The 27330-nt window shown below is 42.0% G+C and overlaps 1 protein-coding gene across 3 annotated transcripts in view; it reads left to right on the top strand.

Moving 5' to 3' along the window:
- soat1 (sterol O-acyltransferase 1) overlaps positions 1-20100 on the top strand; it is a 90201-nt gene extending 70101 nt beyond the window's left edge. For all 3 annotated transcript variants that reach the window (XM_038794657.1, XM_038794659.1, XM_038794658.1), the window contains 8 exons: positions 805-889; positions 1655-1700; positions 2524-2653; positions 4207-4304; positions 5984-6082; positions 15052-15187; positions 16048-16193; positions 16712-20100. In XM_038794657.1, coding sequence (XP_038650585.1) covers positions 805-889; positions 1655-1700; positions 2524-2653; positions 4207-4304; positions 5984-6082; positions 15052-15187; positions 16048-16193; positions 16712-16768 — 797 coding nt within the window. In that variant the 3' untranslated portion in view covers positions 16769-20100. The remainder of the gene's footprint in view (positions 1-804; positions 890-1654; positions 1701-2523; positions 2654-4206; positions 4305-5983; positions 6083-15051; positions 15188-16047; positions 16194-16711) is intronic.
- The last annotated feature ends 7230 nt before the right edge of the window (positions 20101-27330 follow it).

Genomic DNA, 27330 nt, shown 5'->3' on the forward strand with positions numbered 1-27330 from the left:
AAGAATCGACCTGTTAAATCACACAAAACCCCATGAGCAAAATCTGCGACTCTTAGTCTCAAATTGAGGGACATCCGATGACTACTTTGGTGTAGAATTAACTGGTAGCCCAAAATAATTCGTAAATGCTCAAGGACCTTTTAAGTAAAGATGCCGTTTCTGATTTATTAACTTGTCAGAAATAATCGCGTAATAAACAATTTTGAGGCAAGGACAAATTTGAAAGGAGAGCTATTTAACTATTCCCGCTATTTAACTATTCCCTTTATGATTCATTGAACTCATGAGGACTCTAATACATGAACAAAAAAAACGTATGTCAGAACACAGGAGAACCCTGGGGCAAGAAATCTTTCATCTTACTTCTGAAGATGAATCAGGCGGGTTATGGGCTAAGAAGATCGAATTTGTCATCGTGGAGAAAAAACTTATCTTCACAGAAGTGAAACAACTCAGCTGCTTCACTTTTGCAGCTTTTAAGTATTTAGTCCTACTCGAGTAAGAAAGTGACTTTCTTGCAACCTGCAGCCTTGTAGTGAGATATGTGGCAGATAGAAATGAGCAAGAATAAGGTAAATCAAGAACTGTGAGGGAAGCAGATGCTCCAAAATGCCTTGTACCTATTCGTATCTGGACAGTAATTTTCAATATCCTATATGGAAGGAATCTTGCTATCTTCTCTGCTCTACGTTAACAGCTTTATTTACTGTATTTTGCAATGGAACATTGCATCTGGAGAGGCTGCTTTCTTAGTATTGAATGTTTCATTAAAATGCTAATTGTTCGGTTTTATCTTTGTCTCAGGTGGCATTCAGCAAATACCCCAGTTTTCCCACTATCTCTACTTTCTTTTTGCTCCTACTCTTATATATCGGGACAGCTATCCCAGGTAAGATCAGTCAGATCTGAAAACAGATGCATTGAACAACAACCAATATTTTTCACTTAATAAATGATGACGTTGTGGGGTAAAATATAATCTGCTTGCTATTTATAGTTTTCTTGTATGTAGAAACAAGAGTGGGCCATGCAGCTGATCAGACCTGTTCTGCCATTCTGTTAGATCATGGCTGAACTCTCATTTGCCTCCCTCTGTTTGGTTCTTTTTGATACTGTTACTAATCTTAAATTTGATTTTTGAAATTGTCCCTGCCTTTTGAAGAAATAATTTCTTGATATTTGTGAAAATGCTTCCTGATTTCACTGCCAAGATGTTCCAGCTGTAATTTTAAGATTATGTCCTCTTCTGGATTCCTTTTCATAGTGTAAAATAAATCCTATATAAATTGACTACTAGAGTACTGGGTTCATGGTTTAAAAACTTTGAAGGTTCCAGACACCAAAGAATATGTGCAACTTCATTGTGGTTTGCTCTGTGATAATTTGGATAGATACAGTGGAGTGCGATGCACAGTTACTATCCCTAATTTGCGTCCAGCATGGAAGCTGGGACCAGCCTGAATGTGCTGTCCCAAAAGTAGTTTCTAGATCGGTTTCAAATTATTGCCTCAGATGGAATGACTATGGATGTTTTTTTATTTGGTTTTGGAGGGGGTGGGGGTGGAGGAATTCTGTATTTATTGGGGGGGGGGGGGGGATGCAAGGGGAAAGAAAATGCATCAATTCATTTGTTGAAAATTATTTTTTGGTACAGGAATCCTACAATTAGATGGAGCTACGTTGCTACAAAGTTTGCTCAGGTAAAGCTTTTTAAAACCAAGTTATTTTTGACAAAATATAATGGAACTTCAGTGATTGACCACTATGAAGAGGGGCCCATTTGTTGGCGACTGTAAATTGGCAGATATTCAAACGTCTCTGATCTCTGTCCTGCTGAGAGTAAATCCATGAGACACATGAGTGAAAACAAAATTACACTTAAAAACAACATCAACTGATTGGGATTTTTTGGGGGAGGGGGGCTTTAATGATTTAACGTAGGTAGGAATAGATGCTTTTGGGTTGTGTGGTGAGGCACTGAATGAGGCTTTCATGCAAAGCAATTTTTAAAAAGTTGTAGTTCAAGGCTGGATAACATTGTGGGGGAAGGGAGGGCTTTTGATGCCATCAATTGTGACTAAAACTGATCCGGTAAAACACACAAATGGATTTTCATGTGAGTATTGAGAGATTTCATACATTACTATGATGTTGTGACCATACCAGTATCATGCTACAGAACACTTTTTTGTTTTGTAGCTGTTTGACTGGGACCAAGGGGGAGTGGAGTATTCGTCATCCCCACACATCTAGAAGTTTTGTTCCTTACTAATTCACTGAGATGTATTGTGTTTTCAATGTCATTTTAGAAGTCTGGTCTGGCTTTAAATGGCAGTGGCACTGTCTCAGAGTAGAAGCCTTGCATCAGAATTTTAAATTCATAATATTTTAAAAATCTGGAATTAAAGCCTAACTATGATGTAGGCCCGCTAAGATCCAGATAGTTCTCATTCTGGTATGACAATGGATTGTGGTGTAGAAAAGTCCTGTTTCTGACTTGTGCTGCATTGTTCTGTTTTTCAGGTTCTGGGTTGTCTGTTTTATGCCTACTATATTTTTGTGCGGCTCTGTATTCCATTGTTCCGAAATATTAGCCGGGAGCCATTCAGTTTGAAAGTCCTGGTTCTCTGCATCTTCAACTCCATCTTGCCAGGTATGGATCATCCTTGCACGTTCTTCCTGAAAATGGAAACATCTAGTGTAATGCAGGATGTGCTTGTTTCAAAACAAACGAAGTATACATATTTCTTCGCCAGAATAAATTCAGGGGACTTACGCAGCAGTGTTTGGATCACGAGGATAAACCTAGTCTAATTTTGGTTGTTGAGGACTACATAGTAATGTGCTGCTGGCTAAGCTGGATGTCCGAAATGCAGTTGGCAGCCATCTCTTACCTGGTGGTGTAACTGTTAAATTAACCTACTGAAGGACTGATTCAGGAGGCACCAATCTCCATTTCAGGGCATTTAATTTTATTTGTTTGTTGAGTGTTGGCATGTGGTTTACATTATTATCCCATGCCTTGTTATTGTTAACCATGATTGTAGAGTGTGGAGTCAAGCAGGTACTTTCTCCATATCATTGTAGAATGTATTTACAGTTCCTTAGTGTTTTTTTATTTCTTAATATATCTTCCCAGTGGAAAAGGTTGCTTTTTTCCTTCTCTACCTGATAATCTTCACCTATCTAATGTACTTTACATTCTCTTTACAACAATACGAAATAAGAGCAGAAGTAGACCATTCAGCCCCTCTAGCTTTCACTGCCATTCAATCGGATCATAGCTGATCTGTTTGTATTTCGAGTTCCACATTCCCATCTACTCCCAACAACCTTGCATTCTTGTTAGGCAAGGGAATCAATGGCGATCAAAATTATCTAATGACCCTGCTTCCACCGCCTTCTGAGGCAGCCAGTTCCAAAGTCGAAAAACGCTTGGAAAGAAAAGATTTATCCTCATCTCGGTCCTAAAAGGGAAACCCTAATTTTAAAAAAGTGTCACCGTAGTTCGGGACTCGCCCAAAAGAAGAAATATCCTTTCCACCTCCACCTTGTTAAGACCATTCAGGATTGTATTTACTTCAATCAAGTCAGCTCTTAGTTTTTTTAACTCCAGTGGAAATGAGCCTGGCCTGTCCAACCTACCATCAACGCAACCTGCACATTCCTGATATCAATCGAGTGCACGTCTTCTGAACCACCTCCAACTTAGTTACATCCTTCCTTAAATTAGGAGATCAGAACTGTACAGTTTTCTGCGATGTGGTCTCACCAATGCCCTGTATAACTGAAGCATAACATCCTTACTCGCATAATAAAAGGTAGCATTCCATTCACCTTCTTGATTGTGTGCTGAACCTGCATGCTGAACTGTTTGTGACTTGTTCACTAGAATACCTAGATTCCTCTGCATCTACAAATTCTGCAGTCGTTCTCCATTTAAATAATACAGTACTCTGCTTTTTTTATTCTTCCTGCCAATGTGAACAACTTTGCGTTTTGCCGCATTATACTCAATCTGCCTATCTATATCGGTCTTGGCAACAAAGGAATGGGGATTGCTCTCGAGGGTAAAACATGAAATGGCAAAACACCTGAAAAGGGAATGAGGGGAGAGAAAGGGTTGTCAAAGCAAGGAATTATTCCGATCATCAGAATAATGGTAATTCTGCGACCAGTGTAAAGTTGCACTTTGATTTGTTTCAGGTGTGTTGGTGCTGTTCCTGGCTTTCTTTGCATTCCTGCATTGCTGGCTCAATGCCTTTGCTGAAATGCTGCAGTTTGCTGACAGGATGTTCTACAAGGTAACCTGTGACATTGACTTAAGTTCAGGAAATGTAGTTTGCCAACTTACTGCTATCTTCATCTGTTGCATCTATTGTCATAATTCCCTCCAAAGGAGCACGGTGGTGTCATGTTTTGAATGGTTCTTTCATTTCCACTTGGGTTCACAATGGCATTGTGCTGCAATAGATGAGCTGTGTTATGAGTGTAGGTACCATGCAGTGGAGTAAAACCAGTAAAACCACTGAATTTAAAAAAATCTATTAACTCTAATACTGATCTACCTGTCCAAACAGTGTACAGCTTTGAAGATATTTTCCATGTGGTGCCTTGAACCCACGGGGAAAAGTCTGTGCACATCAGCCATCAAGATTTTAGGATATAATTGTTTTGTCTGAACTAGTGTGTGTTCTAATGGTTGATTGCAATGCCTGTGGTTTATTGAAATAGTATGAGCAAACGCATGCATTTTTATTTTGGCCATTCCTTTAGCATTGATGAAGATAGAGACCAAAGTCACTCTTCGGGCATCTTCCAGAGACTGGCACAAGAATGATAATCTTTAAAAAGGCAGCACAGTGGCACAATAATTAGCACTAATGCCTCACAGCACCAAAGAAACAAGTTTGATTCTGGCCTTGGGTGACTGGAGTTTGCTCGTTCCCCCGTGTGTCTGCTTAGGTTTCCTCTGGGAGCTCCAATTTCCTCAGTCCAAAGATGTGCAAGTTGGGTGGATTGGCCGTGCTAAGTTTCCCCATAGTTTCCAAAAGTTGTAATAATAACCATCTTTGTTATTGTCACAAGTAGGCTTACATTAACACTGCATTGAAGTTACTGTGAAAATCCCATAGTCATCACACTCTGGCGCCTGTACACTTGAGTACACTGAGGGAGAGTTCAGAATGTCACCTAACAAGCAAGTCTTTCGGGACTTGTGGGAGGAAACCGGAGCACCCAGAGGAAACCCATGCAGACACGCGGAGAATGTGCAGACTCTGCACAGATAGTGACTCAAGCCGGGAATCAAACCTGGGACTCTGGTGCTGTGAAGCAACAGTGCTAAGCACTGTGCTACCATGAGGTGGGGTTCTAGAGATGGGGCATGGGCCAAGGTAGGGTGCTCTTCGAGAGGGTTGGTGCTGACATGATGGACCGAATGTTGTCCTCCTGCACTGTAGAAATTCTATGAATTCTCATGGTAACTTCTCCTGGGCTTCCTGCAAATGGATAGTGGATGGAGGATAATGGTGCCAAAAGAATGAGCTTTTATAAAATCATTGATATGGTACAGAATCAAATAAAATGACAGGATGCAAGCTTCTGTCTTCCTTCCCATCCCAATCTTTTCTGTGGCAATTTAGTGATGCTGTTGAATACAGACTAGTAAAGGGTGGGGTAAATCAAGAAATGGACTTTGAGTATGAGCTTCTCACCATGACCAGCTATTTTTGTCTGGAGCATTACTTCATGTTGCACTGGGGGAATTCTATAGAAAATATTGATTTTCCAGATGTTTCCAAGCAATAGAATATTAAATTGTGTAAATCATCATAACTGCACTTTGGCGCAAATCTGTTATATTGTAGCATCTAGGAGAATTTGCCAATTAAATAGAAGGCAGTCCCACTTTAAGTGTCAGTATTAATAGAATTTCTCCCACATCATTGATCTAAATTTTCTCTCTTCCATTTTTATTCAGGACTGGTGGAATTCCACATCATTTGCAAACTATTACCGGACCTGGAATGTAGTGGTCCATGACTGGCTGTATTATTATGCCTATAAGGATTTCCTCTGGGTAAGGAGCTATTTAAGCATTGGATTAATGTGAGAAAATGCCCTTCAGATAAGAGAGTTGGGGAAGAAACAAAGTACAGTTCTTCTATATTTTTCACATTAGTTAACAAATAGTAGAACTATCAAAAGCCTCTTCTGAATCGAACTGTGGAATACTATTCCCAGGATTGAAGGTCACTTGTTTTGCTTTGATTTCTAATGCTTGATTCCAGATGTGTAAAATAAATTCCTTTTAATGAGCCTGGGATCATTTTGAAGAGTTGGGATGCTGGGAGTGCTATTCCGTGATCCCGCTGGAGAATAGAAGGAGCCTGAAGCACCGCTAATGATTTTGGATAGCTTTACGGTCTAATATTGCAGGTTAATGTGCAAAATGTAAAAGAATTGTAATTTCTTTCTTTCCCTAACCACCTCACTAGAGAGACTCATCCAAATAATCTTGAGATTTGATATGTTTTTTATTGTTCAGAGATTTAAAAATTTATGTAGAATGCTTCGGGAAAATGGAGCTTCTAGCATTCAAAGTTACTTCAAAGTGGGGTCTTGACATTCTTCGAGTCGTCAGACTTGCTCTGTAGTTGGGTAAACCAATTTAGTGTAAATCACACCAAATACCACTTGCCTGCTGCTGGATTTAGCATATGTTGTGGAAGTTGGCACCAAGATTTAGTGCTGTTGTGAATTTTCTTTTTTAAATTTAGAGTACCCAATTCATTTTTTTTTTTTTCAATTAAGGGCCAATTTAGTGTGGCCAATCTACCTCCGCTGCACATCTTTGGGTTGTGGGGGCGAAACCCACGCAAACAACGGGGAGAATGGGGACTTCCGGTGGCGACTATGAGGGAGTAGGTCGCACATTTGGTGGCTCCTGTTTCGGTCGGACTTTTGGACCTTTCCCTCGACTTTTTTGCCATTTTGAGCGCGGAACTGGAAAGTAATAGTACTCGGGCACTGAACCCATACAGAGTTGTATGGACTTAAGAAGCCGGAGGGACCGTAAACAGCAAAAATGGTCAAACAAGGGCACAGTGGAGGCTGGGAGAGAGGCCAATATGGCCGATGTCCAGAGCAAGGCACCGACTACCCAGCCTACAATGGAGCAGCTTCTACAGGCCATGTAGGAGGGCCTTTTAGCTCTGAAGCACGATAATTTGGAGCCACTCCAGAAGTCGATGAACCAATTGGGGGAAAAAAGGCTGGATGATCAGGCTGAGAAGCTCCAGAAGCTGGAGAAGACGGTGGAGGAACAGGCAGACTTTCAAATGGTGGCGGACGTGGAGATTCGGAGGTTGAAGGATCAGCAAAAAATGCTCCTGGAAAGGCTGGAGGACCTGGACAACAGATATCGGCGGCAGAATGTAAGAATTGTTGGCCTCTCGGAGATGGCTGAGGGGCTGGATGCTGCCGCGTATGTGGCAGATATGTTCCAGAAGCTGCTGGGGAACGGGGTGTTCCCTCGCCTGCCGATGGTGGACAGGGCATACAGAGTACAGGTGAGGCAGCCGCGATGAGGGGGCCCCGCACGAGCGATGGTGGTCCGGTTCCACAGGTACCTGGATAAGGAGCGGGTTCTGCAATGGGCCAAGAGCGCACACAGCTGTACCTGGGACAATAGCACCCTGCGTGTTAACCAAGACCTGAGCACTGAGGTGGCCAGGAGGAGGGGAGGCTACAGGCAGGTGAAGGAGATTTTGTATAAGAACAAGGTGAAATTTGGGCTGCTTTTTCCGGCGTGACTGTTGGTTACGTACGAGAGCCAGCACCATCATTTCGAGGAACCCGCGGAGGCGATGGACTGTTAAGAAGCAAGGGCTGGCTCTGAGCTGAGAACTCGTGGTAGAACGTTTAAGTCTATTTTGTCTTTCTCTCGTTTTGAGAGATGACTGCATGCTTGGGTCCGTTCTTTTCGTTTTTTCGACCTTTTTAGCTAGATGTATCTTGGTTGCGACGTGTTTTTCTTCTTTTTTGTGGTTTTCCTGAATGTTTCCTTTTTGGGCTTCTTGTTTGGTTGGAGGTTTGGTGTAGGGGGAGAATAAAAAAGAAAATAGTTAAAAAGGTGTGGTTATGATGGGGGTTTCGGAGGAATTTTTTTGCAATCTTTTTCTGTGTGTGGAGGGGGAAGGGCTGGGAGTGCCTGGAACTTCTAATCTCTATCTGTTGGATTTAAATTGCACTATTATTGGGGATGTCTTTGACTTGTATAGAGTATGTGCTTAAGCAGGGTTGGTTTGGGGCAGTGGTACGGATGGGCTGGGGGGAGGGGAGCCAGGGAACAATGGGTGAGAGACGTGCTGGCGCCGAAGCTGGGAGTCACCATGCTAGCTGGGTGAGTTAGTCAATGGAAGCCAGGTTTTTAGGGGGGTGGGGGTTCATATACTTAAACTAGAGCAGGGGTTAGATGGTCGGATGGTGTGACTGGGGGAGGGGGGGGGGTTGTGGAAGTTGATCATCTGATGAGGGTGGAAACTGGACATGGCAACAGCGGGGGAGGTCATGGGTGGAGTCGGCCAGGAGGCGGGCCAGAGGAAGCGCGACACATGGCTGGAGGGCTGGCCAAGGAAAGGGGATGGCTGATCGGCAAATGGGGGGGTGGGCGAAGTGCCCCCCAACCAGGCTGATCACCTGGAATGTTTGAGGGCTAAACAGGCCAGTGAAGATGGCGCGTGTGTTCGCGCATTTGCGGGTTCTGAAGACGGACGTAGTCATGCTGCAGGAGATGCACCTGAAAGTGGCAGACCAGGTTAGGTTAAGGAAGGACTGGGTTGGTCAGGTCTTTCATTCAGGGCTCGACACTAAGACTCTGGGGGGGGGGGGGGGGGGGGGGGGTTGCGATCCTGATTAATAAAAGGGTTCAATTTGAGGCGGATGGGGGTGGCAGATTTGTTATGGTTAGGGGTAAGCTCGAAGGGGTGAGAGTAGTCTTGGTCGGTGTGTATGCCCTTAATTGGGACGATGTGGATTTTATCAGGAGGTTGCTAGGGAATATCCCTGACTTGGACTCACACAAACTGATTCTGAGTGGGGACTTTAAAACAGTCCTGGACCCGAGCCTGGATCGGTCGTCTTCAAAAACGGGCAGGTTGCCAGCGATGGCAAAGTAACTGAGAGGGTTCATGGAGCAAATGGGGAGAGCAGATCTGTGGAGATTTAGCCAGCCATCGGCGAGGGAGTTCTTGTACTACCACGTCCATAAGGTATTTTCCTGAATTGATTTCTTTGTCATGAGTAGGGATGATGGGGGCAGAATATTAGGCAATTACCATATCGGACCATGCTCCGCACTGGGTAGACCTATGGATTTGTAAGGATAGCTTTCAGCGCCCACAATGGAGGTTGGAAGTTGGATTGCTAGCGGACGAGGCGGTATGTGAGAGACTCTGGAGATGCATGCAGAATTATCTGCAGGTAAATGATGCAAGAGAAGTCTCAGCAGCAGTGCTCTGGGAGGCACTGAAGGCAGTGGTGAGAGGGGAGCTGATCTCAATCCAGGCTCATAGGGACAGGGCAGACAGGGCAGAAACGGACCGACTGGTCCAGGAAATTTTACGGACGGACAGGAGCTACGCAGAGTCCGAGGCCAGAGTTACTCAGGAAACGACAGAGGCTGCAGGCTGAGTTTGGGGCACTGACCACAGGCAAGGCTGTAGAGCAGCTTGGAAAGGCAAGAGGCGTGATATATGAGCATGGAGAGAAGGCCAGCAGAATGCTCGCCCAACAACTAATGAGGAGAGAAGCGGCTAGGGAGACAGGAAGGATAGAGGATGGGGAGGGAAATCTGATGGGGGACCTGGCAGGGCTGAACAAGGTGTTTAGGGATTTTTATAGTAAGCTGTACACCTCGGAACCCCCCAGGGGACCGGAGGGGATGAGGCGATTCCTGGACAGACTGACCTTCCCAAGAGCAGGTAGGGGGTTGGTAGACAGACTGGTTAGGATCGAAGAGGTATTAGGGGGCCCTAAGGTCATGCAGTCGGGTAAAGCCCCGGGGCCAGATGGGTTGTCTGGTGGAGTTTTACAAAACGTTTGCCGAGATAGTGGGGCTGGTGCTGGTCAGGGTTTTCAACGAAACAAGAGACAGAGGGGGTCCTACTCCCGACGATGGCGCAGGCCACTATTTCGCTTATTCTGAAACGGGATAAAGACCCGGAGGCCTGTGGGTCTTACAGGCCGATATCTTTGATCAACGCAGGCGCTAAGTTACTGGCCAAGATCTTGGCGACTAGAATTGAGGACTGTGTACCGTAATTGCGGAGCACCAAACTGGGTTCGTAAAGGTTAGGCAACTGGCGTCCAATCTAAGAAGGCTGCTTAATGTGATCATGATGCCCCCAGAGAGCAGTTAGACAGCGATAATGGTAGCTTTGGATGCGGAAAAGGCTTTTGACTGGATTGAGTGGTACTATCTGTGGGAGTTGCTGGGAAGGTTTGGGTTCGGGGAGGGGTTCATTGACTGGGTTAGGCTATTATATCAGGCCCCAGAGGCTAGTGTAAGGATGAACAGGACAACATCAGATTACTTCAGACTACATCGCGGGACAATACAGGATGCCCTCTCTCCCCACTGCTGTTCGTGCTGGCCATAGAGCTGCTGGCAAATGCTGTGAGAGCTACAAGGGACTGGAAAGGGCTGGTCCGGGGGGGGAGTGGAACACAGAGACTCGTTATACACGGATGATCTGCTGTTATATGTATCGGACCCAATGGTGGGGATGGATGGTATCATGGAAATCCTGAGGGCATTTGGCCAGTTTTCAGGATATAAATTGAACATGGCTAAGAGCGAGATGTTTGTAATTCAGGCGAGGGGGCAGGAGGGTAGGCTGAAGGGGTTGCCATTCATGCTGGTAGGAGAAAGCTTTAGATACTTGGGGATACAGGTGGCACGGGACTGGGGCAGGCTGCATACGCTCAACCTGTCCCGATTAGTGGAACGAGTGAGGGAGGAGGTTCGGAGTTGGGATGCTCTCCCACTGTCACCGTCATTGGTGCAGGAGGCTATTTGGCCCATTGTGTCTGCACCAGCTCTCTAAATAATTGAGCATTTGTGCCATTCTCCTGCCTTTTCCCCATAATCCTACTTGAGTGTTTCCATTCAAATAATCATCTTATGCCCTCTTGAATGCCTTGATTTAACCTATCTCCACACACTTCCAGGCAGTGAATTCCAGATGCGAACCGCTCGCTGAGTGAAAGTTTTTTTTCGCACATCACCGTTACTACTTTTGCAAATTATTTTAAATCTGTGCCCTCTCATTCTTGATCCTTTTACAAGTAGGTACAGTTTTTCTCTATCTACTCTCCAGCCCCCTCATACTGTTGAACACCTCAAATCTCCTCTATTTGTCTTAATAACTGAAGTTTCTCATCCCTGGAACCATTTTTGTTCCCTCTTCTGCCCTCGCTCCAATGCGATCACATCTGTCCTAAAGTGTGAAGCATAACCTTCTTGCTCTTGTACTCTGTGCCCCTATTAATAAAGCCTAGGATTCTTTTATAAACTGCGCTCTCCACCTGTCTTGCTACCTCAAATGACCTGCACACTTGGACACCCAGATCTCTCTGCTCTTGCCTTCACAGTGAATTTCCACGTTCTTCCTACCAAAATGAGTCACCATCTACTTTTCTGCATTGATCTTCTGTTAACTATCTGCTTACTCCACCAACTTGTCTATATCCTTTTAAAGTTTTACACTGTCCTTTTTAAAGTTTAAATACGTGCAAGTTTTGTATAATCCGCAAACTTTGAAATTATCACCTGTACACCAAGATCTAGATCAATAATATATATAGCAGGAAAAGTAAGAATCCCAATGCTGACCCCTTGGGAACTCTACCACAAACCTTCATTCAGCCTGTAAAATATCCATTAAGCATTCGCTGTTTCCTATTACTCAGCCAAATTTGTATCCACGTTGCTCCTGTCTCTTATATTCCATGAGCTATAACATGCACACGTCTGTTGTGCGATGCTTTATTGAATGTCTTCTGGAAGTCCATATACAACAAATCCAACAACATTACCCTCATCAACCTGTTACCTCTTCAAACTCCAAATTAGATAAACATGGATTTCCCATTAGAAATCCATGCTGGTCTTCCTAATCAGCTGACATTTTTCTATATGACTATTAATTGTGTCCTTAATAATTGTTTCTAGCAACTTGCCCACCACTGAGTTAAACGGATAGGTCTGTAATTGCTAGGTTTATCCTTGCAATCTTTTCTGACCAAGAGTTTTATGGTTTACAGTTTTCCAGTCCTCTGGCAGTTCCCCTGAGTGTAGGGAAAACTGAAAGATTATGGCCAATGCCCCTGCAATTTCCACTTACACTTCAATATCCTTTGATGCATCTCATCTGGTCCCAGTCAACTTTTAAGTACTGATAGTTTATCCAATACCACCACCGTATCAATTTTGGACCATTCTAGTGACTCTGTCACCATGACATGCTAAGCATCTGATTCCTTGATAAAGACAGATGCAAAGTATTAATTTAATACCTCAATCGTGCTTCCATGCCTCCCATGAGTAAATTACTTTTTAGATCCTGAATCTGCTCTACTCCTTTTTACTATATATGTGCTATGGAAGACTTTGACATTACCCTTTCTGTTGGCTGTAAGTCTTTTCTCATGATCCATCTTTGCTTCTCTTATTTGCTTTTTCACCTGTCTTCTGAACTGTCTATATTAGGCATGATTCACAATTGTATTTTCTACCTGGCACCTGTCATAGACAGACTTTTTCTTTGTTAATTTCTAACTCCTTTTTCATCCAGAGAGCTTTGTGTTTGTTGGTCCGACCTTTCCCTTTTGAGGGAACACATCTTGGCTGTGCCCAAACTATTTCTTTTTTGATTCCAGTCCAATTTGCCCAGCTCGGTTCTTGTCCCATTGAAGTCAGCTCTGCCACAGTCATTGCCCATTGTCATTTTCTATCATTCCTTCATTGTCATAGGCTCAAAATCCTGGAACACCCTCCCTAACAGCACAGTGGGTGTACCTACAGCACAGGGTAGCATAGTGGTTAGCACAGTTGCTTCACAGCTCCAGGGTCCCAGATTCGATTCCCGGCTTGGGTCACTGTCTGTGCGGAGTCTGCACGTTCTCCCCGTGTGCGTGTGGATTTCCTCCGGGTGCTCCGGTTTCCTCCCACAGTCCAAAGATGTGCGGGTTAGGTGGATTGGCCATGATAAATTGTCCTTGGTGTCCAAGAAAGGTTAAGTGGGGTTACTGGGTTGCAGGGATAAGGTGGAGGGCTTAGGTAGGGTGCTCTTTTCAAGGGCTGATGCAGACTCGATGGGCTGAATGGCCTCCTTCAGCACTGTAAATTCTATGATACATGGACTGCAGCAGTTCAGGAAGGCAGCTCACCACCACCTTCTCGAGGGTGATTAGGGATGGGAAAACTGCTGGCCTAGTCAGCGACACCCACATCCCATGAATTAATTTTTAAAAGTCTATAATCCAGTAGTTTAAAAGGTGTACACTGCATCAGTTAAAAGCAGCAGATTTGGCATGTATTAGAAAGGGGGAGGCACAAGAGCAGATACTTTAGCATTTCCATATTATCTTGCATCATGAAGGGAGAGTCAATCTTGTGGACTGATGCAGAAAATGGCATGGCTTGGGAAAAGGCTGCTGCAAACCTTTTGGAGCTTGATTGACATGGGGCTGGTTAGCTCACCAGGCTAAATCACTGGCTTTTAAAGCAGACCAAGTAGGCCAGCAGCACGGTTCAATTCCCGTACCAGCCTCCCCGGACAGGCGCCGGAATGTGGCGACTAGGGGCTTTTCACAGTAACTTCATTGAAGCCTACTCGTGACAATAAGCGATTTTCATTTTCATTTCATTTTTCATTAAGCAGGTGCATTCTGGATTATACTTGAATGAATAACTTTGGCCTTTGGGGTTAATGATCTTATTTTTAACTTCTAGTTTGATCTGTAAGAATCCTTCCTCTTTATTTCCTTTGTGGTCGGTGGACCCACAATTGGGATGTGCTTTTAAGCAGAAAATTCAAGTTGAAACGCCTGCTTGCTAGCACACTGTTCCTCGGTTTTGTTTTTGGAGAGGAGAAGCCAGACTCTGTACCGAGTGGATCTTCCAGGTTTGGAGGGAGTCTGATCGATTGATCATCTGGCAACCGATGGGTTGGCCAGGGACAGTGTTCTGCATGACAACGGTCAATCATTGGTTCCTGCGTCATGTTTTCTGAGAGAATTCGACAGAGGTGTTTAGACCCTGGAAGTGTAAGAAATGGTCTCTCTGCTTGCTGAAGTGAAAGAACTGGTCTATTGTTCTGAAAGGAGTGAGTGCCTTGCCGTAAACCTGAAATAATGCTGAGTCTGCAGAGAAGGGAGACAAACTTGCCAGAGAAAATCACCTCAAACCTAGATGGAAGATGGTGGATAGCACAATGGCTTCACAGCTCCAGGGTCCCAGGTTCGATTCCGGCTTGGGTCACTGTCTGTGCGGAGACTGCACATCCTCCCCGTGTGTGTGTGGGTTTCCTCCGGGTGCTCCGGTTTCCTCCCACAGTCCAAAGATGTGCAGGTTAGGTAGATTGGCCATGATAAATTGCCCTTAGTGTCCAAAATTGCCCTTAGTGTTGGGTGGGGATACTGGGTTATTGGTGGAGGTGTTGACCGTGGGTAGGGTGCTCTTTCCAAGAGCCGGTGCAGACTCGATGGGCCGAATGGCCTCCTTCTGCACTGTAAATTCTATGAAAAGCCTGAACTTCATCCTTATCCTTTTATGTGTGAGTGATTGTCCTTTATTGGGCTCAGCCAAGGACTTTTGGTATTTTAAATCAAATCTAATTTCTCCTGTTTTGAGATTCTGGGTCGGTGGTGCTGGAATTCACCGCGCAGTAGCCAAGGGGCTTATGAAATCACAACTTGTAAAATTTGCAATTTTCACTTATTTTCAAATGTTTGTCTTAACCCTGTTAAATTTTCTCTTAACAGTTATTCACCCATCGGTTTAGGGCTGCTGCAATGTTGTCTGTCTTCACAGTATCTGCTGTTGTTCATGAGTATGTGCTGGCAATTTGCTTTGGTTTCTTCTATCCGGTCCTCTTCTGCCTGTTCATGTGCTTTGGAAGTAAGTATTTTTATGTTTGAACTTCTAAATCTAATGTTTGGTTATATTAAACACTGATCATTCATCCATGGGGTATGTTTATTTAAGCACATTGTAAAATACATTAGTCTGTGGACTTGTAGATTTTTAGAAGTTTGCTTTTAACTCATTCTCATTTTCCTTGACCAATGTCCACAGTTTTAGAATTTATTGATACCATTGAGCACAAGAAAGCATACAAAGCCCAGTTTAAACACACCTATTCTGCAATAGCTGTGATTGGCTACCCCCGCACTGATGGTAGATGGAATTTTTTAACTTTCCTAGGCTGCCTTCCTTTGTTCACACTGGGCAGCACATTGAATCACTTGGTTATCAACGATGCATGACACTTCTTAACTTCTGCTTTCTTTTAACTTAAATTAAATCATATCCCTCTTTGTTTAAATTGATATATTGTTATCTGCTGATATTAACATCACAATGGGCCACTGATTACTGGAGCAGGATCATGACCATTCTGCAGATGCTTATCTTTGCCTTTTGATGTGCATCATTTGCTTGTTCACTTTGTAATGATTGTCAAATTCACCTGTTTTGTTTGTAATTTGAAAAATATTTTGCGCCATTGCTATTCATCCCCCCCCCCCCCCCCCCCCCCCCCCCCCCCCCTTCACATGCATTTGAAATTTCCCGTAATGAATGTTTGGCAGTTCACTTTTTTTTAAGCATTCTCAACGTTTTGTGTGAAGGCAAGCAGTAGGAGTGAATGCAATACTCTGGTTTGGGTAGCTTCCCACTTGCATTTAATGGTCAGTAAATGCTGTATTGATGCTGAAAGTTGTTTCCAAGATTTAATGGCTATCCCCTTTTCTTATTAGTGGCATTCAATTTCGTACTGCATGATCGCCGGAAAGGTCCTGTATGGAATGTGATAATGTGGACGTCTCTATTTCTGGGCCAGGGCATGTTGGTGTGTCTATATTCACAAGAGTGGTATGCCCAGCAGCATTGTCCCCTTACTAATGTAAGTTCATATGTAAAAATCAACTAAGCATTTATTCTAATGTTTTGATGTGTTTGATGGTTTTGTATGAAGACAAAAGATTGCATGAGCAATGGGTACGGTTGGGAAGTAAACTGTCTTTGTTTGACTGAACGATTTCTCAAAAAATCCAAATGTTAAAATCTAAGAAAATCAAACATTTTTAGGAAGTGATAGAATTTTTATATCCGGATGGTACTTAGCACTGCTGCCTCACGGCGCCGGGTCACAGTCCGTTTGGAGTTTTCACACTCTCCCTGTGTCTGCATCAGTCTCACCTCCACAACCCAAAGATGTCCAGGGTAGGTGGATTGCCAATGCTAAATTGTCCTTTTAATTGGGGAAAAAAGAATTGGGTACTTAAATTAAATTTTTATATCCAAGTGATTGAAGGACCGAGCCATAATGTTGCCATGTTTTATTTGGGTAATTTTACAACCACATTTATATTGTCGAGGTATAGTATTTTGAAAACAAAAATATATGTTTGTTCTCGGCAGCCCTCCTTCTTGGATTTGTTGAAGCCACGGTCTTGGACCTGTCGTTTGCACTCATAATGGATGTGACCTATGGATCTGGGACCACTTGTCGGAATGCAGCAGCGCCTTTCATAAACCAAATGAATGTTTCTCTTGCACCAGATAGTGCCTGCTCTATCCTCTGTCTTAAGTATTGGTCATAGAGCTAGGTGTTCTCCTCAAGCCATTAATCACAGGATATATAACAATTTAGTGCTATGCCTACTGTAGTAAGCAGCCACCTTCTGCATCATTGATGGGAGGAATGTTCAAAAATACTGATTGGTGAGGAAGACGGTTCATATCTTCAATTCTCCCTTTCTACCCCCCACCCCCGAGGGAAAATGATGACTTGACTACTGAACAATGCCTTAAAAATTGTGGTGCATGTGCAGAGGAAGCAGTTTGAGAGTGTTAGGTTATTTTATTCAATATAACAATACAAGCTTAAAGAAGAAAGATCACTTCTTAGTTTGATAATCTAATAGATATGGTGCCACAAGGGTGATGTTTGGGACAGTTTCAAGGATATCTTGCAGTACCTCCTCCAGAATGGTGACCTGGATACTCAAGACTACAGGGAGAGCCCTGGCCAATGTTTCTTCTCTGTACTAAGACCAATTACAATAGCCACTTAGCCATTCCAATTGCTCCGTCATGACCCTGGGAATGAAGTAAGATTCTTTATCTCCATGCGACAGCACATGGAACAGTGCATTTACTAATTATGTTAGATTCACTTTGATAGAATTCTAACTCAAATAGTTGATAAAAGCAGCTATTGTTTGTGATAGTATTCTGGATTGTTGACAACTGTCAGCCAGTCAGATGAACAAAATATCTGGTTTTGTCATCATAGGATTGATAATGCTTTTGAGTATTCTGCCTCATAGTGTCTTGCAAGAATCAGCATATTGCTGTTTCTGGCAAGCCTTGACAAGTTTATTCACACTTAACCAGTAATAGTTGAACTTCTCAAAATAAAATTACTAAAACCAACCTTTTGTTTTGATGATGGAATCACTATTAAAGCTGTCTGGTTCAGAACTGAAACATTCTGAGGCTTGATCATCTTTTTAAATGTATGTTGCTCCAGTTGAGTAATATGGAAATAACACACTTGCCTGCACCTGCCCTAATGTAAAGCTACCAAAAGAACAAGCCTAAGGGGAATACTGAATCTTAGCATTGAAATTAAGGTGCTGAGCATTGGATTTTAATTGTGAATCCATTAATTGCAGAACTGTTAAGGGTGGCTGCTTATCACAAGTGACATTCAGTATCCGTTTTATTGCATTATATTTTCTGGATTTTTTTCCCACTGTTTGAAATCTTGGATTGGAAGGTGAAAAACTGAAATTATGATGAATAAAAACTGAACATATTTTCCAGTCTCCTCGCCCTCCCCTCCAAAGAAGGTTAACATTAACCCAGGGCAACATTTTGAAGGCTGCAAGAGTATCTAGCACAACACAGTACATAGTCCAGGAAAATATTTTGACTTTTAAGGCCCTTTAGGGCAGGATACTTTGATGTTTTACCCCAACAATTGACTTTAAAAAAGAAAATGTGCTCGTCTCTCACAATGTTTTAGGGATGTTCCTACAGCAGCTCCACAGCTCTCACTCCTGAATACTGTAACCAATACCTATCACTTGAACAAAATGTTCTTTGTTCTGGGCATGGGAAGCAGTTTGATTGTTGGATTATTTTATTCAATATAACAATACAAACTTAAAGAAACTGACACTGCAGGAAGAGGGTAGGGAATGGAGAAGAATGGCAGCTGACATGCCAACTCATCCAGGCATGTCTTGCTTACTGTTAACCAATCCAAGCAGTCCTTGGCAGTATTGTGGAGAAGCAATAACCCTGGTCCTCCCTCTTCCTTTAAATGATTTCTATGGGAAAATAAAAGGGATTTAAAACAATATTTATTATAAAAAGGTTGGGATGGGGAATTAATTTGAACCTCCATCTTTTTGCGTTTCCTGGTAGTTGGCTGTGTACTAAATAGAATTTACACCAAAGGGTGAAACTTGAGGGAACTGCTGAGTAATATGTTTTGAGATTGCCATATATTCCCAGTTAGTTTTGTCTTCTAATGCATTTGCACATTTAATTCTGGTTCTGTATTGAAAGTTAACCCTGTGCCAAATGTTTTTGTTTCTGTGAATGTTGTATGGATCATGAAACCGTACTGGCCATTTGGAATGAGCGCATTTATAGACCAATATATTTCTTCTCTGCATGTGTTCAGTTATACAGGACTGTAACCCTCTCTGTGAAGTACTCAGTTTTTAACTTCATGGGTATGATGAATAGAATCGGCTGGTGTCTATAGCTCTAATTGCTACTTTGGTGAAACATAATTTCTGCCGACGTGTGTCACAAAGTAATTGGGGTGCAGGTTTGTACTTGCAACAGAGTTGTTTTAGATTGCAATACATTCTGGGAGGACAAAGTTAGCTGTTCATTGGGTACATCATTTTCATCCCCAAAGATTCATTTTCAGAAATTATCTATGTTACTATTGTCAAAGAAAAATTTGATCTATTTGGGGAAAGGCAAGCTACATCTTATTCCAAATAGATACACACCTAGTATTAATGCCAGATGATTCATTATTAGTGTACTGATATATCTGCCCCTACCTCCCAACACACAACCTCCAGACTTTTGTTTGGTGTATATTATATGTTTACCCGCCTCCAAGGCCTATGCCTTTCCGCAAAGGCATTTTATGATTTCAGAGACTCCATTATTTAGAAGGGGTGCAGTGTTTTGAGGAGCAGGACACACTCCTATATGTCTATATGTTCGGAGGTGAAGCACAGAGCAAATGAATATTGCATTTTATATTACAGATGATCCAAAGATGTATTTAAAATGGGTACACAATATTTTTGAGATATGTTAACTGAAGGATGGAAGTGTCCAAGAAAGAAATCTTGTGAAATGTTTTGTTGTGAATAAATGTCTGAGTAATAGATACTGAATAGACAACCTTCGACTTTGACTGTTGTGAAACATGATCATCTTTAGGAGGATATTAGTTAATAGTTTGAACCTAATTGCTGGCTGAAGAAAGAGCAATGTTGCTGGAAAGATGGAAGATCTGCTCACTGTACTGCTGAAACTCCAAACTGCAATCAAGCACTTGAAGTATAGCTGTAATCTATTCACTGTGTGATGTTCTCCTCTTCTTCAGACGAGATTTGATTCTTTTAAAGTAATTATGTAAAATAAACCCATTATTGACAGTGTCCAATCATATTGTATGAATTCTACAAATTGTAATGAAGGAATGCTATTCTGCCATTTTGGCATGTATATTGTTTAGAAAATAATAAAAATACCTGAACACCTGACTCCAGATTACGCACTTCAAAAAATAATCTCGCATCAGGTATTGCTGTTTGTGGCACTGTATGGTGCTATAGCACAAATACATTTTGTCATGAGCACTCGTAGCTCATAGAAGGATGGATTTCATTGCGTTTTCTGGCAATGTGAAGCTCAATTATCTAGCTGGGAGTGTTACAAGATTATTCGGGTGCTGTTTGCAAAGAGTTGCAAATTTGCTCTCTGACTTCCTAGAAACTTTAAAAAATCTTGTAACTCCTTATCTAATTGTTGCAAGGTATTACAGGACTGCAAAGTGATATTGATGATATGCTGATAGTTACCTAACAGTTTTGTTCTTGTCACTTGGTATTATCTTGCATTATTTATTTCCATCAATCAGTATCTTTGACTGTTGTATGTGAAACTGATGGTACCCTTCAACTTGAAATTGTTGTAAAGCAGTTTTCTATTGCATGGATTCTGCAGTTTTAGGGTAAATGCAACCTGAATTATTGGGGTGTTTGGCCTGGCCTGATATCAAAGTGAAGCAAGTTACAGTAGTTTGTGTTCAAGCCTTGCCACCCAATTTGTTGTGTTGTGTTTTGTGTTGGTGTAAAGCCCAAATCGCTTTGCACTGATGACAAACACTGCTTGTCTCATTTGTCTTTTTGTATGAAGCTTCATTTGTTTGATGCGTCACTGCACGATGCAGCTTTGTATATTTTGTAAATGTATTTACTTTTCTGTTAACTTTTGGACTGAAAACATTGTCAAAGACTCCGAAATGTTTTCATTATTGGCTGCAGAACTGATTTCATTTTTGACACTGAGCAAGTACAGAATGTTTATACTCTTTTGTAATTTGTAACCTTGAATGTCTATCGATTTTCATTTTGGAACAGCAAGTTAAATTGTTGTAGTGAAGCAAGGACATGCACTTGCGTAGCACCCTTCACTACCTCATATGTCTGAACTACTTTACAGCCAATGAATTGATTTTGAAGTGTCATCATTGTTGCAATGTAGAGAAACTAAAATCGTCTACTTGCGCAACCAAGGCTGCACAAGTAACAGTGAGGTACATGATCATGCCTAATGTGTTTTTAATAATGTCAGTTGAAGGATAAATATCGGTCAGGTTACTAGATGAACTCCCTCCTCTTGTTCAAATAATTCTGTAGGATTTATTATGCCTGCTTTAGGGAGCTAAAGGGACTTCTGATTAATATCTTATTTGATGGAAAGCATCTCTAAGGATCAGCTTCAATTTATGTGCTCAAGGCTCTGGAATGAGCTTGAACTCATGAACTTGAGTGAGCCATATGAATGCTACCACTGAACCAAGGCTGAAGTGAAGTTGATATTTTTAAAACTTTTAAAATAAACTTTAAATAAAAAGCTTGTTTTTACAATCATCTTGCATAGATCACCTACAAACTATTTCAGCCTCATCCTTGAGGTTGTCATACTGAATCATGGATCGAGCTAAAAACAGATTTACACAATTTTTTAACGTGTGATTATAGATCCTCCCCAAAATCAGAAAGAAAGGTAGGTTATCAGGCAGAAAGGAAGAATTTTGAACAGACTTCAAAATCGGTTAATCGTCAAGCTTTTGAGTTACTCAGCTCCAAGAGCAAGTAACGTTTGTGTAGGGGTGGGGTTCAATATTTATATGCAATTATGTTTAGGTGTTTGATTGTTTTGCTTTAAGCTTGCATTGAGGTATTTTTGGATATTTTCTGTTCGTTCATGGAGATTATTAAGACCGACATTTATTGCCCATACACAATTAGCCTGGAGAATGGCCACCTTAAGCGGCAGCAGTCCAGATCTAGGTGCATCTATACTGTTGTTCTGGGGGGAGTTTCAGGATTTAGACCCAGGTACAATGAAGGAACATTGCTATGTTTTGAAGTCAGAACAGTGTGATTTAAGAGGAGAACTTGCAGGTATAGTCCTGTTTTTTTCTGGATGTTACACAGTGAAGGGAGACATGTCATAACTGTTAAATCTGTTAGTTCAGCAGAAATTATAGTGTTCTACCTTTTAATCTTGTATTGCCTTAACATGAAATGAGATTGAGGTGAATTGTAATACATTTTAGGCTCCTCGGAGGTGTGGTGGGGATGGCAAATTTAGGCCAGTGTATCAATGTGAACCATGTTACCATCCCATTTGACAGAGACCTTGTATGAATATTGAAAAAAAGATGTACCCCAGTTGTAGTTTCTTCCTAACCCCCATAAGTGCCTAACAAAGTAACTTTAGTATTTGAAGTTTTACTTGTGCTTTGAATTGATTGAAATCTATTTAAATTGCATTTGAATGAATGACTGCATTGAGTTTTGAAGTAGTTGTGCATCCTTCCTATTGTCTTTCAGAAATAGGGATGGCAGGACAGTCTCAAAAAACTGCCAAGATAGATGAAATGGACTTCTAAAAATAAAACTAGGAACAATTCACTACTTGCTCTAGAGAGACTACACAGGAATCAGTGCTGGGACCACAACTGATTACAATATATATTAATGACTTGGAGGAAGGAAGCAAATATACTCTAGCTAAATTTGCAGATGACTCAAAAATAGGTGGAAAGGCAAGTTGCAAGAGGGATACAATGATTTGCAAAGAGATATTGATAGGTTAAATAAGTGGCGGCCGGGGGGGGGGGGGGGGGGGGGGAGAGGAGTAGACAAATGGGAGTATAATGTGAAGTTTGTTTTGGAAGGGAGAACAAAAGATCAGTATTATTTAAATGGAGAAAAACTGCAGAAAGCTGCATCACAAAGGCACTTGTGCAAAAATCACCAAAAGAAGGCACACAGGTGCAGCAGGCAATCAGGAAGGCTAATAAAGGAGAAGTGCCATCCTTTAAGTAAAATAATGGCCCTTATTTCCAGGGGTTTGGAGTACGAGTAAGGAAGTCTTGCTGCAACTGTGCAAGGTACTGGTGAGACTGTACCTGGAGTACTGTGAGCAGTTTTGGTCCCCTTGTTTAAGGAAAGTTATTAATTGAAGGGGATTCAGAGAAGGTTCACTGGATGATTGCTGTTATGGAGGGGAGTGTCTTATGAGCCAATGTTGAACAGGTTAGGACTCTACTCGTATTGGAATTTAGAAGAATGGGATGATCTCATTGAAACATAGGACTCTTAAGGGGCTTGACAGGGTAAATGCTAAGAGGTTGTTTCCCTTCATGGGAGAGTCTAGGACCAGAGGGCATAGTCATAGAATAAAGGGGTGCCAATTTAAGACTGAGATGAGGAAGAATTTCTTCTGAGGGATGAGTGTCTTTGAAACTCATTGCCACAGCTGTGGTGGTAGAGTCCTTGTGTATATTTAAGGCTGAGATCAATATATTCTTGATCAGTAAGGGAATTGAGGGTAATGGGGAAAGGGCAGGAGAGTGGACATGAAGAAGGTCTCATCAGCCATGAGCCTATTGAATGGTGGAGCAGACTTGAAGGACCAAATGACCTCCTGTTCTATTTTTAATGGTCTTCATTTCATTGGTTCTTTTTAAGGGCTTCTAAAATTGAGTACTATATCAGGACCATAAATAATATCACAAATTAATGAGGTGGAAATCAATCAGCCCTAAATGGCAGGTGGGTCTAATTTGTAATGTAATGAACAATTTCAAGATTGCCGTTACAGGGGACAAGGAATTCTTGGCTTTAGTAAGGTTAGTAGCACAAGTTGGCCAACAATTTACAGATAATCTGAATTCATGGTACACCTCTGACTGCAAATTCCTGGATTAATGAATTAATAATTGTGAGCATTGTTATTACATTATTCTAATGCTACAATTTCTGCATGATTTTTAGTCCTGTGTATTTTGCTTTGTAAAAAAAGACATGATCACCTGAATTCCACTTCAACATTCCTCTATTTGTATTTGCTGTCTTAAGTATTGCTGGCTATGTAGAATTTATACACACACTATCCACCTCCTTGAAAAGTGTCATCCCTTAAGTAAAACAACAGAACAGTACTCTTTTAATCTTTTCCAATTCTACTGTGCAACCAGTTTTGAGGTACACTGGCAGAATATGACCACTCCCCTGGCTTGCTTTCTTTGATTACTAGATTTTTGAGGTAGACCAATCTAAAAATGTAATTATTGGCAGTAATTGCCTGACAGAAATTAGTGGTGACATGCCAGTGTGTTTCTGCATTGTCCTTTCTTTTAAGTTATCCATTATTCTCCCCCCAACACACACACACACACACTTTGTTCCTCGGGTCAAACAATGCAAGTGCAAAATGTTCACCACTGACAGTCTCTTTCTGTCTGGAAATATTCTGATATTGAATGCAATAAATTGTCTTGAACTGAGGCAGTGACGCAATTAACAAAATACCTCCCCAAACTAATGCTTGCCACTCTTCCTTCCTGACAACTCCTTTCTAGGAAATGTTGATGCATAACATTTTCCTGCTCCACGTAGGGAAACAAAATCCCATGAACCGCATGATATTGTTTTTTCATATATCTCTTGTGGTAACTTTGCATGCCTTGAATTGAACTTTATATGTAAATTAAAATGTTGGAAACGGAACAGTATCCAAACAGCTCGTAGTTAGTGTGTAAAAATGATTTGAGTGCTCTATATCGAAAATATTTGATGTTTTTATTTCGCAAGATGTGAGTGTTACTGGCATTTGTTGCTGATCCCCAATTGCCTTGGAGGTGGTGGTGAGCCACTGTCTTTAACTGTTGTAGTCCATATGGTGTAAATACACCCAGAGTTCTAGGAAGGGAGTTCCAGGATTTTGACCCAGCAACAGTGAAGGAATGGTGAGCTAGTTCAAAGTCAGGATGGTGTTTGTCTTAAGAGGGGAATTTGCAGGTGGTGATGTTCCCATGCATCTGCTGTCCTTATCCTTCCAGGTGGTAGAAGTCATGGATTTGGAAGGTGCTGTTTAAGGAGCTTTGATGCGTTGCTGCAGTATATCTTGTATATGGTACACACTGCTGTCACTATGCATCAGTGATGGAGGGAGTGAATGTTGAAGTTATGGATGAGTGCCAATCAAACAGGCTTCTTTGTCCTGGATGGTGTCGAGCTTTTGTGTTGTTGGAGCCGCTCTCATCCAGTCAAGTGGAGAGTATTCCATCACATTCCAGATTCTGCCTTGTAGATGTTGGAGAGGTTTTGTTGAGTTGGGCAACGAGTTATGCACTGCAGAGTTTCCAGCTTCTGACCTCTCTTGGTACATATCTTTGTTCCACTTTTACTGAGATCTTTACTTCAGTCCTTAGCCCTTAATTTGTGCTACATTATTTCAACTACCAACCCACAATGTGGGAAGTAAAAGGACACAATTTATAGATGAACAAAACCATTTTAATTTGCATTAGCCATATTGATAGAACTTGTGGAACAAAATTTGGGCCTGCTGTGTATGTATTGACAATATGCTGCAGCTGGTAGAAGCGCATTTTAGTGCATTGACTTTGAGTGCTGTTATTTTTGTTAGTCATAAGGCTATGCATGCAATTTTCACTGATTAACCCTTAGAAGTTAAGACCTCCCAATAGTTTAGATTGATTTTCCAGTAGATAAAGGAGGTGAGTCAAATTGGGTGGTAGACTCCTCATCCAAGCTGTAAGTCGGTGGGGCCTCAACATGTTTTATGGCAGCACAGTAGTTAGCACAGTTACTTCACAGCGCCAGGGTCCCAGGTTTGATTCCCGGCTTGGGTCACTCTGCTGAGTCTGTACATTCTTCCTGTGTCTGCGTGTATTTCCTCCGGGTGCTCCGGTTTCCTCCCACAAGTCCCGAAAGACTTGCTTGTTAGGTGAATTGGACATTCTGAATTCTCCCTCAGTGCACCTGAACAGGCGCCAGAATGTGGCGACTGGTGGCTTTTCACAGTAACTTAATTGCAGTGTTAATGTAAGCCTACTTGTGATAATCATAAAGATTATTATTTAAAAAGTGACTTCATCGTCTTCTGTAGGTCCTTTTACAACTGAAGAGTCTGCAAGATAAGCATGAATGTCCACAGAACTGACAGTCCATGTTGTCGTTATTAGTGTCTGGGGGAAATGTGCAGCTATGCCACTCTCGCCTTCCTCTGGACACATTGTTGCAAGTTAAGCATAGATTGTTCAGCTACAGTATTTTCACAACAGAAGTGGTCTGAAATGCAGAAATTTGTGAGGCTTATTTTAGGGTTTCCTTGTATCATTTTTACTGGTCTCTTTGTGTTTACTCTGAGATTGTTCCCCATAGAAGATCTGCTTGGGGATTTTGAAGTAATTGATGTGCGAGATGTGGTCTGCCCATCCAAATTGTATTTTCTGGAGGGTGATTGCTATGCTGTTAAGCCCAACACAATGGTGGAACTCATTGTTTTGAGATTTTGTCCTGCCATCAAGTTCTCATGATGGATTTTGGGTGTCTTTGGAAGCGTTCCAGAGCTTTGTGACACCCAACATCGTTCCAGGATTCTGCACCATGCAGTGGAACAGTGCCTGGTGGAGTTTGATTTGGTCTCTGCTTAATGCCATGCTGTTTCCAGACGAGATCATGGTATTGGCGATAAGCAGGACTTGCTTACTGGTCCTGTATGATCATATCTGCAGCAGTCATGGCATCTATAGAGAGCAAGCTGTCAAGGTATGAGAGATACTGCTGCCAACAGGCCCTTCATAGCGTGTAATTGGTGCTGGTTGAAATATAACCTCCGTGTTGGCGACACTGATTTGGAAGTCAATAATCTGGATGTCTTTCATGTTGCTGGGGCATTGTCACTTGAATACAGATTACTGCCTCTGAGACTTTGGAGGAATGCAGACTGAAGAGTTTCCCTGATAGGAACGTATTATTAATTCCTGAAAGTATGTCTGGTGGCTTCCTTAAGCATTTCAGAAAAAGAGACATTGAAGAGTTGGTGAAGTTGTGGCGCATCCTGGCTTTATGCCACTGCGTACCACAAAGCATTGGGCATCTTGTCACAGCGCAAACATATCCAACATGCCATTTCAACTCAGTCAAGAGCTTTGGTTAGGTTCATTTACAGCACATAGAGATCCTTTTGCTCTCTGCATTTCCTTATAAGTGTCATGCTGTAAACACCATACTGTAGTCCCACAAGTTGGCTGTCAAACCACAGTAATTCATGAGGACATCTGGTAGAAGGTTTTATAGGATCTTTTTAAGTGTCTTTCCTGTGATTTGATAGAAGCCCTATTCCTTGGTAGTGGCAGCATATATTCTTGTGTCCTTTCTGATTCC

Source organism: Scyliorhinus canicula, chromosome 4 (genome assembly GCF_902713615.1).
Source record: "Scyliorhinus canicula chromosome 4, sScyCan1.1, whole genome shotgun sequence".
Lineage (NCBI taxonomy): Eukaryota > Metazoa > Chordata > Chondrichthyes > Carcharhiniformes > Scyliorhinidae > Scyliorhinus > Scyliorhinus canicula.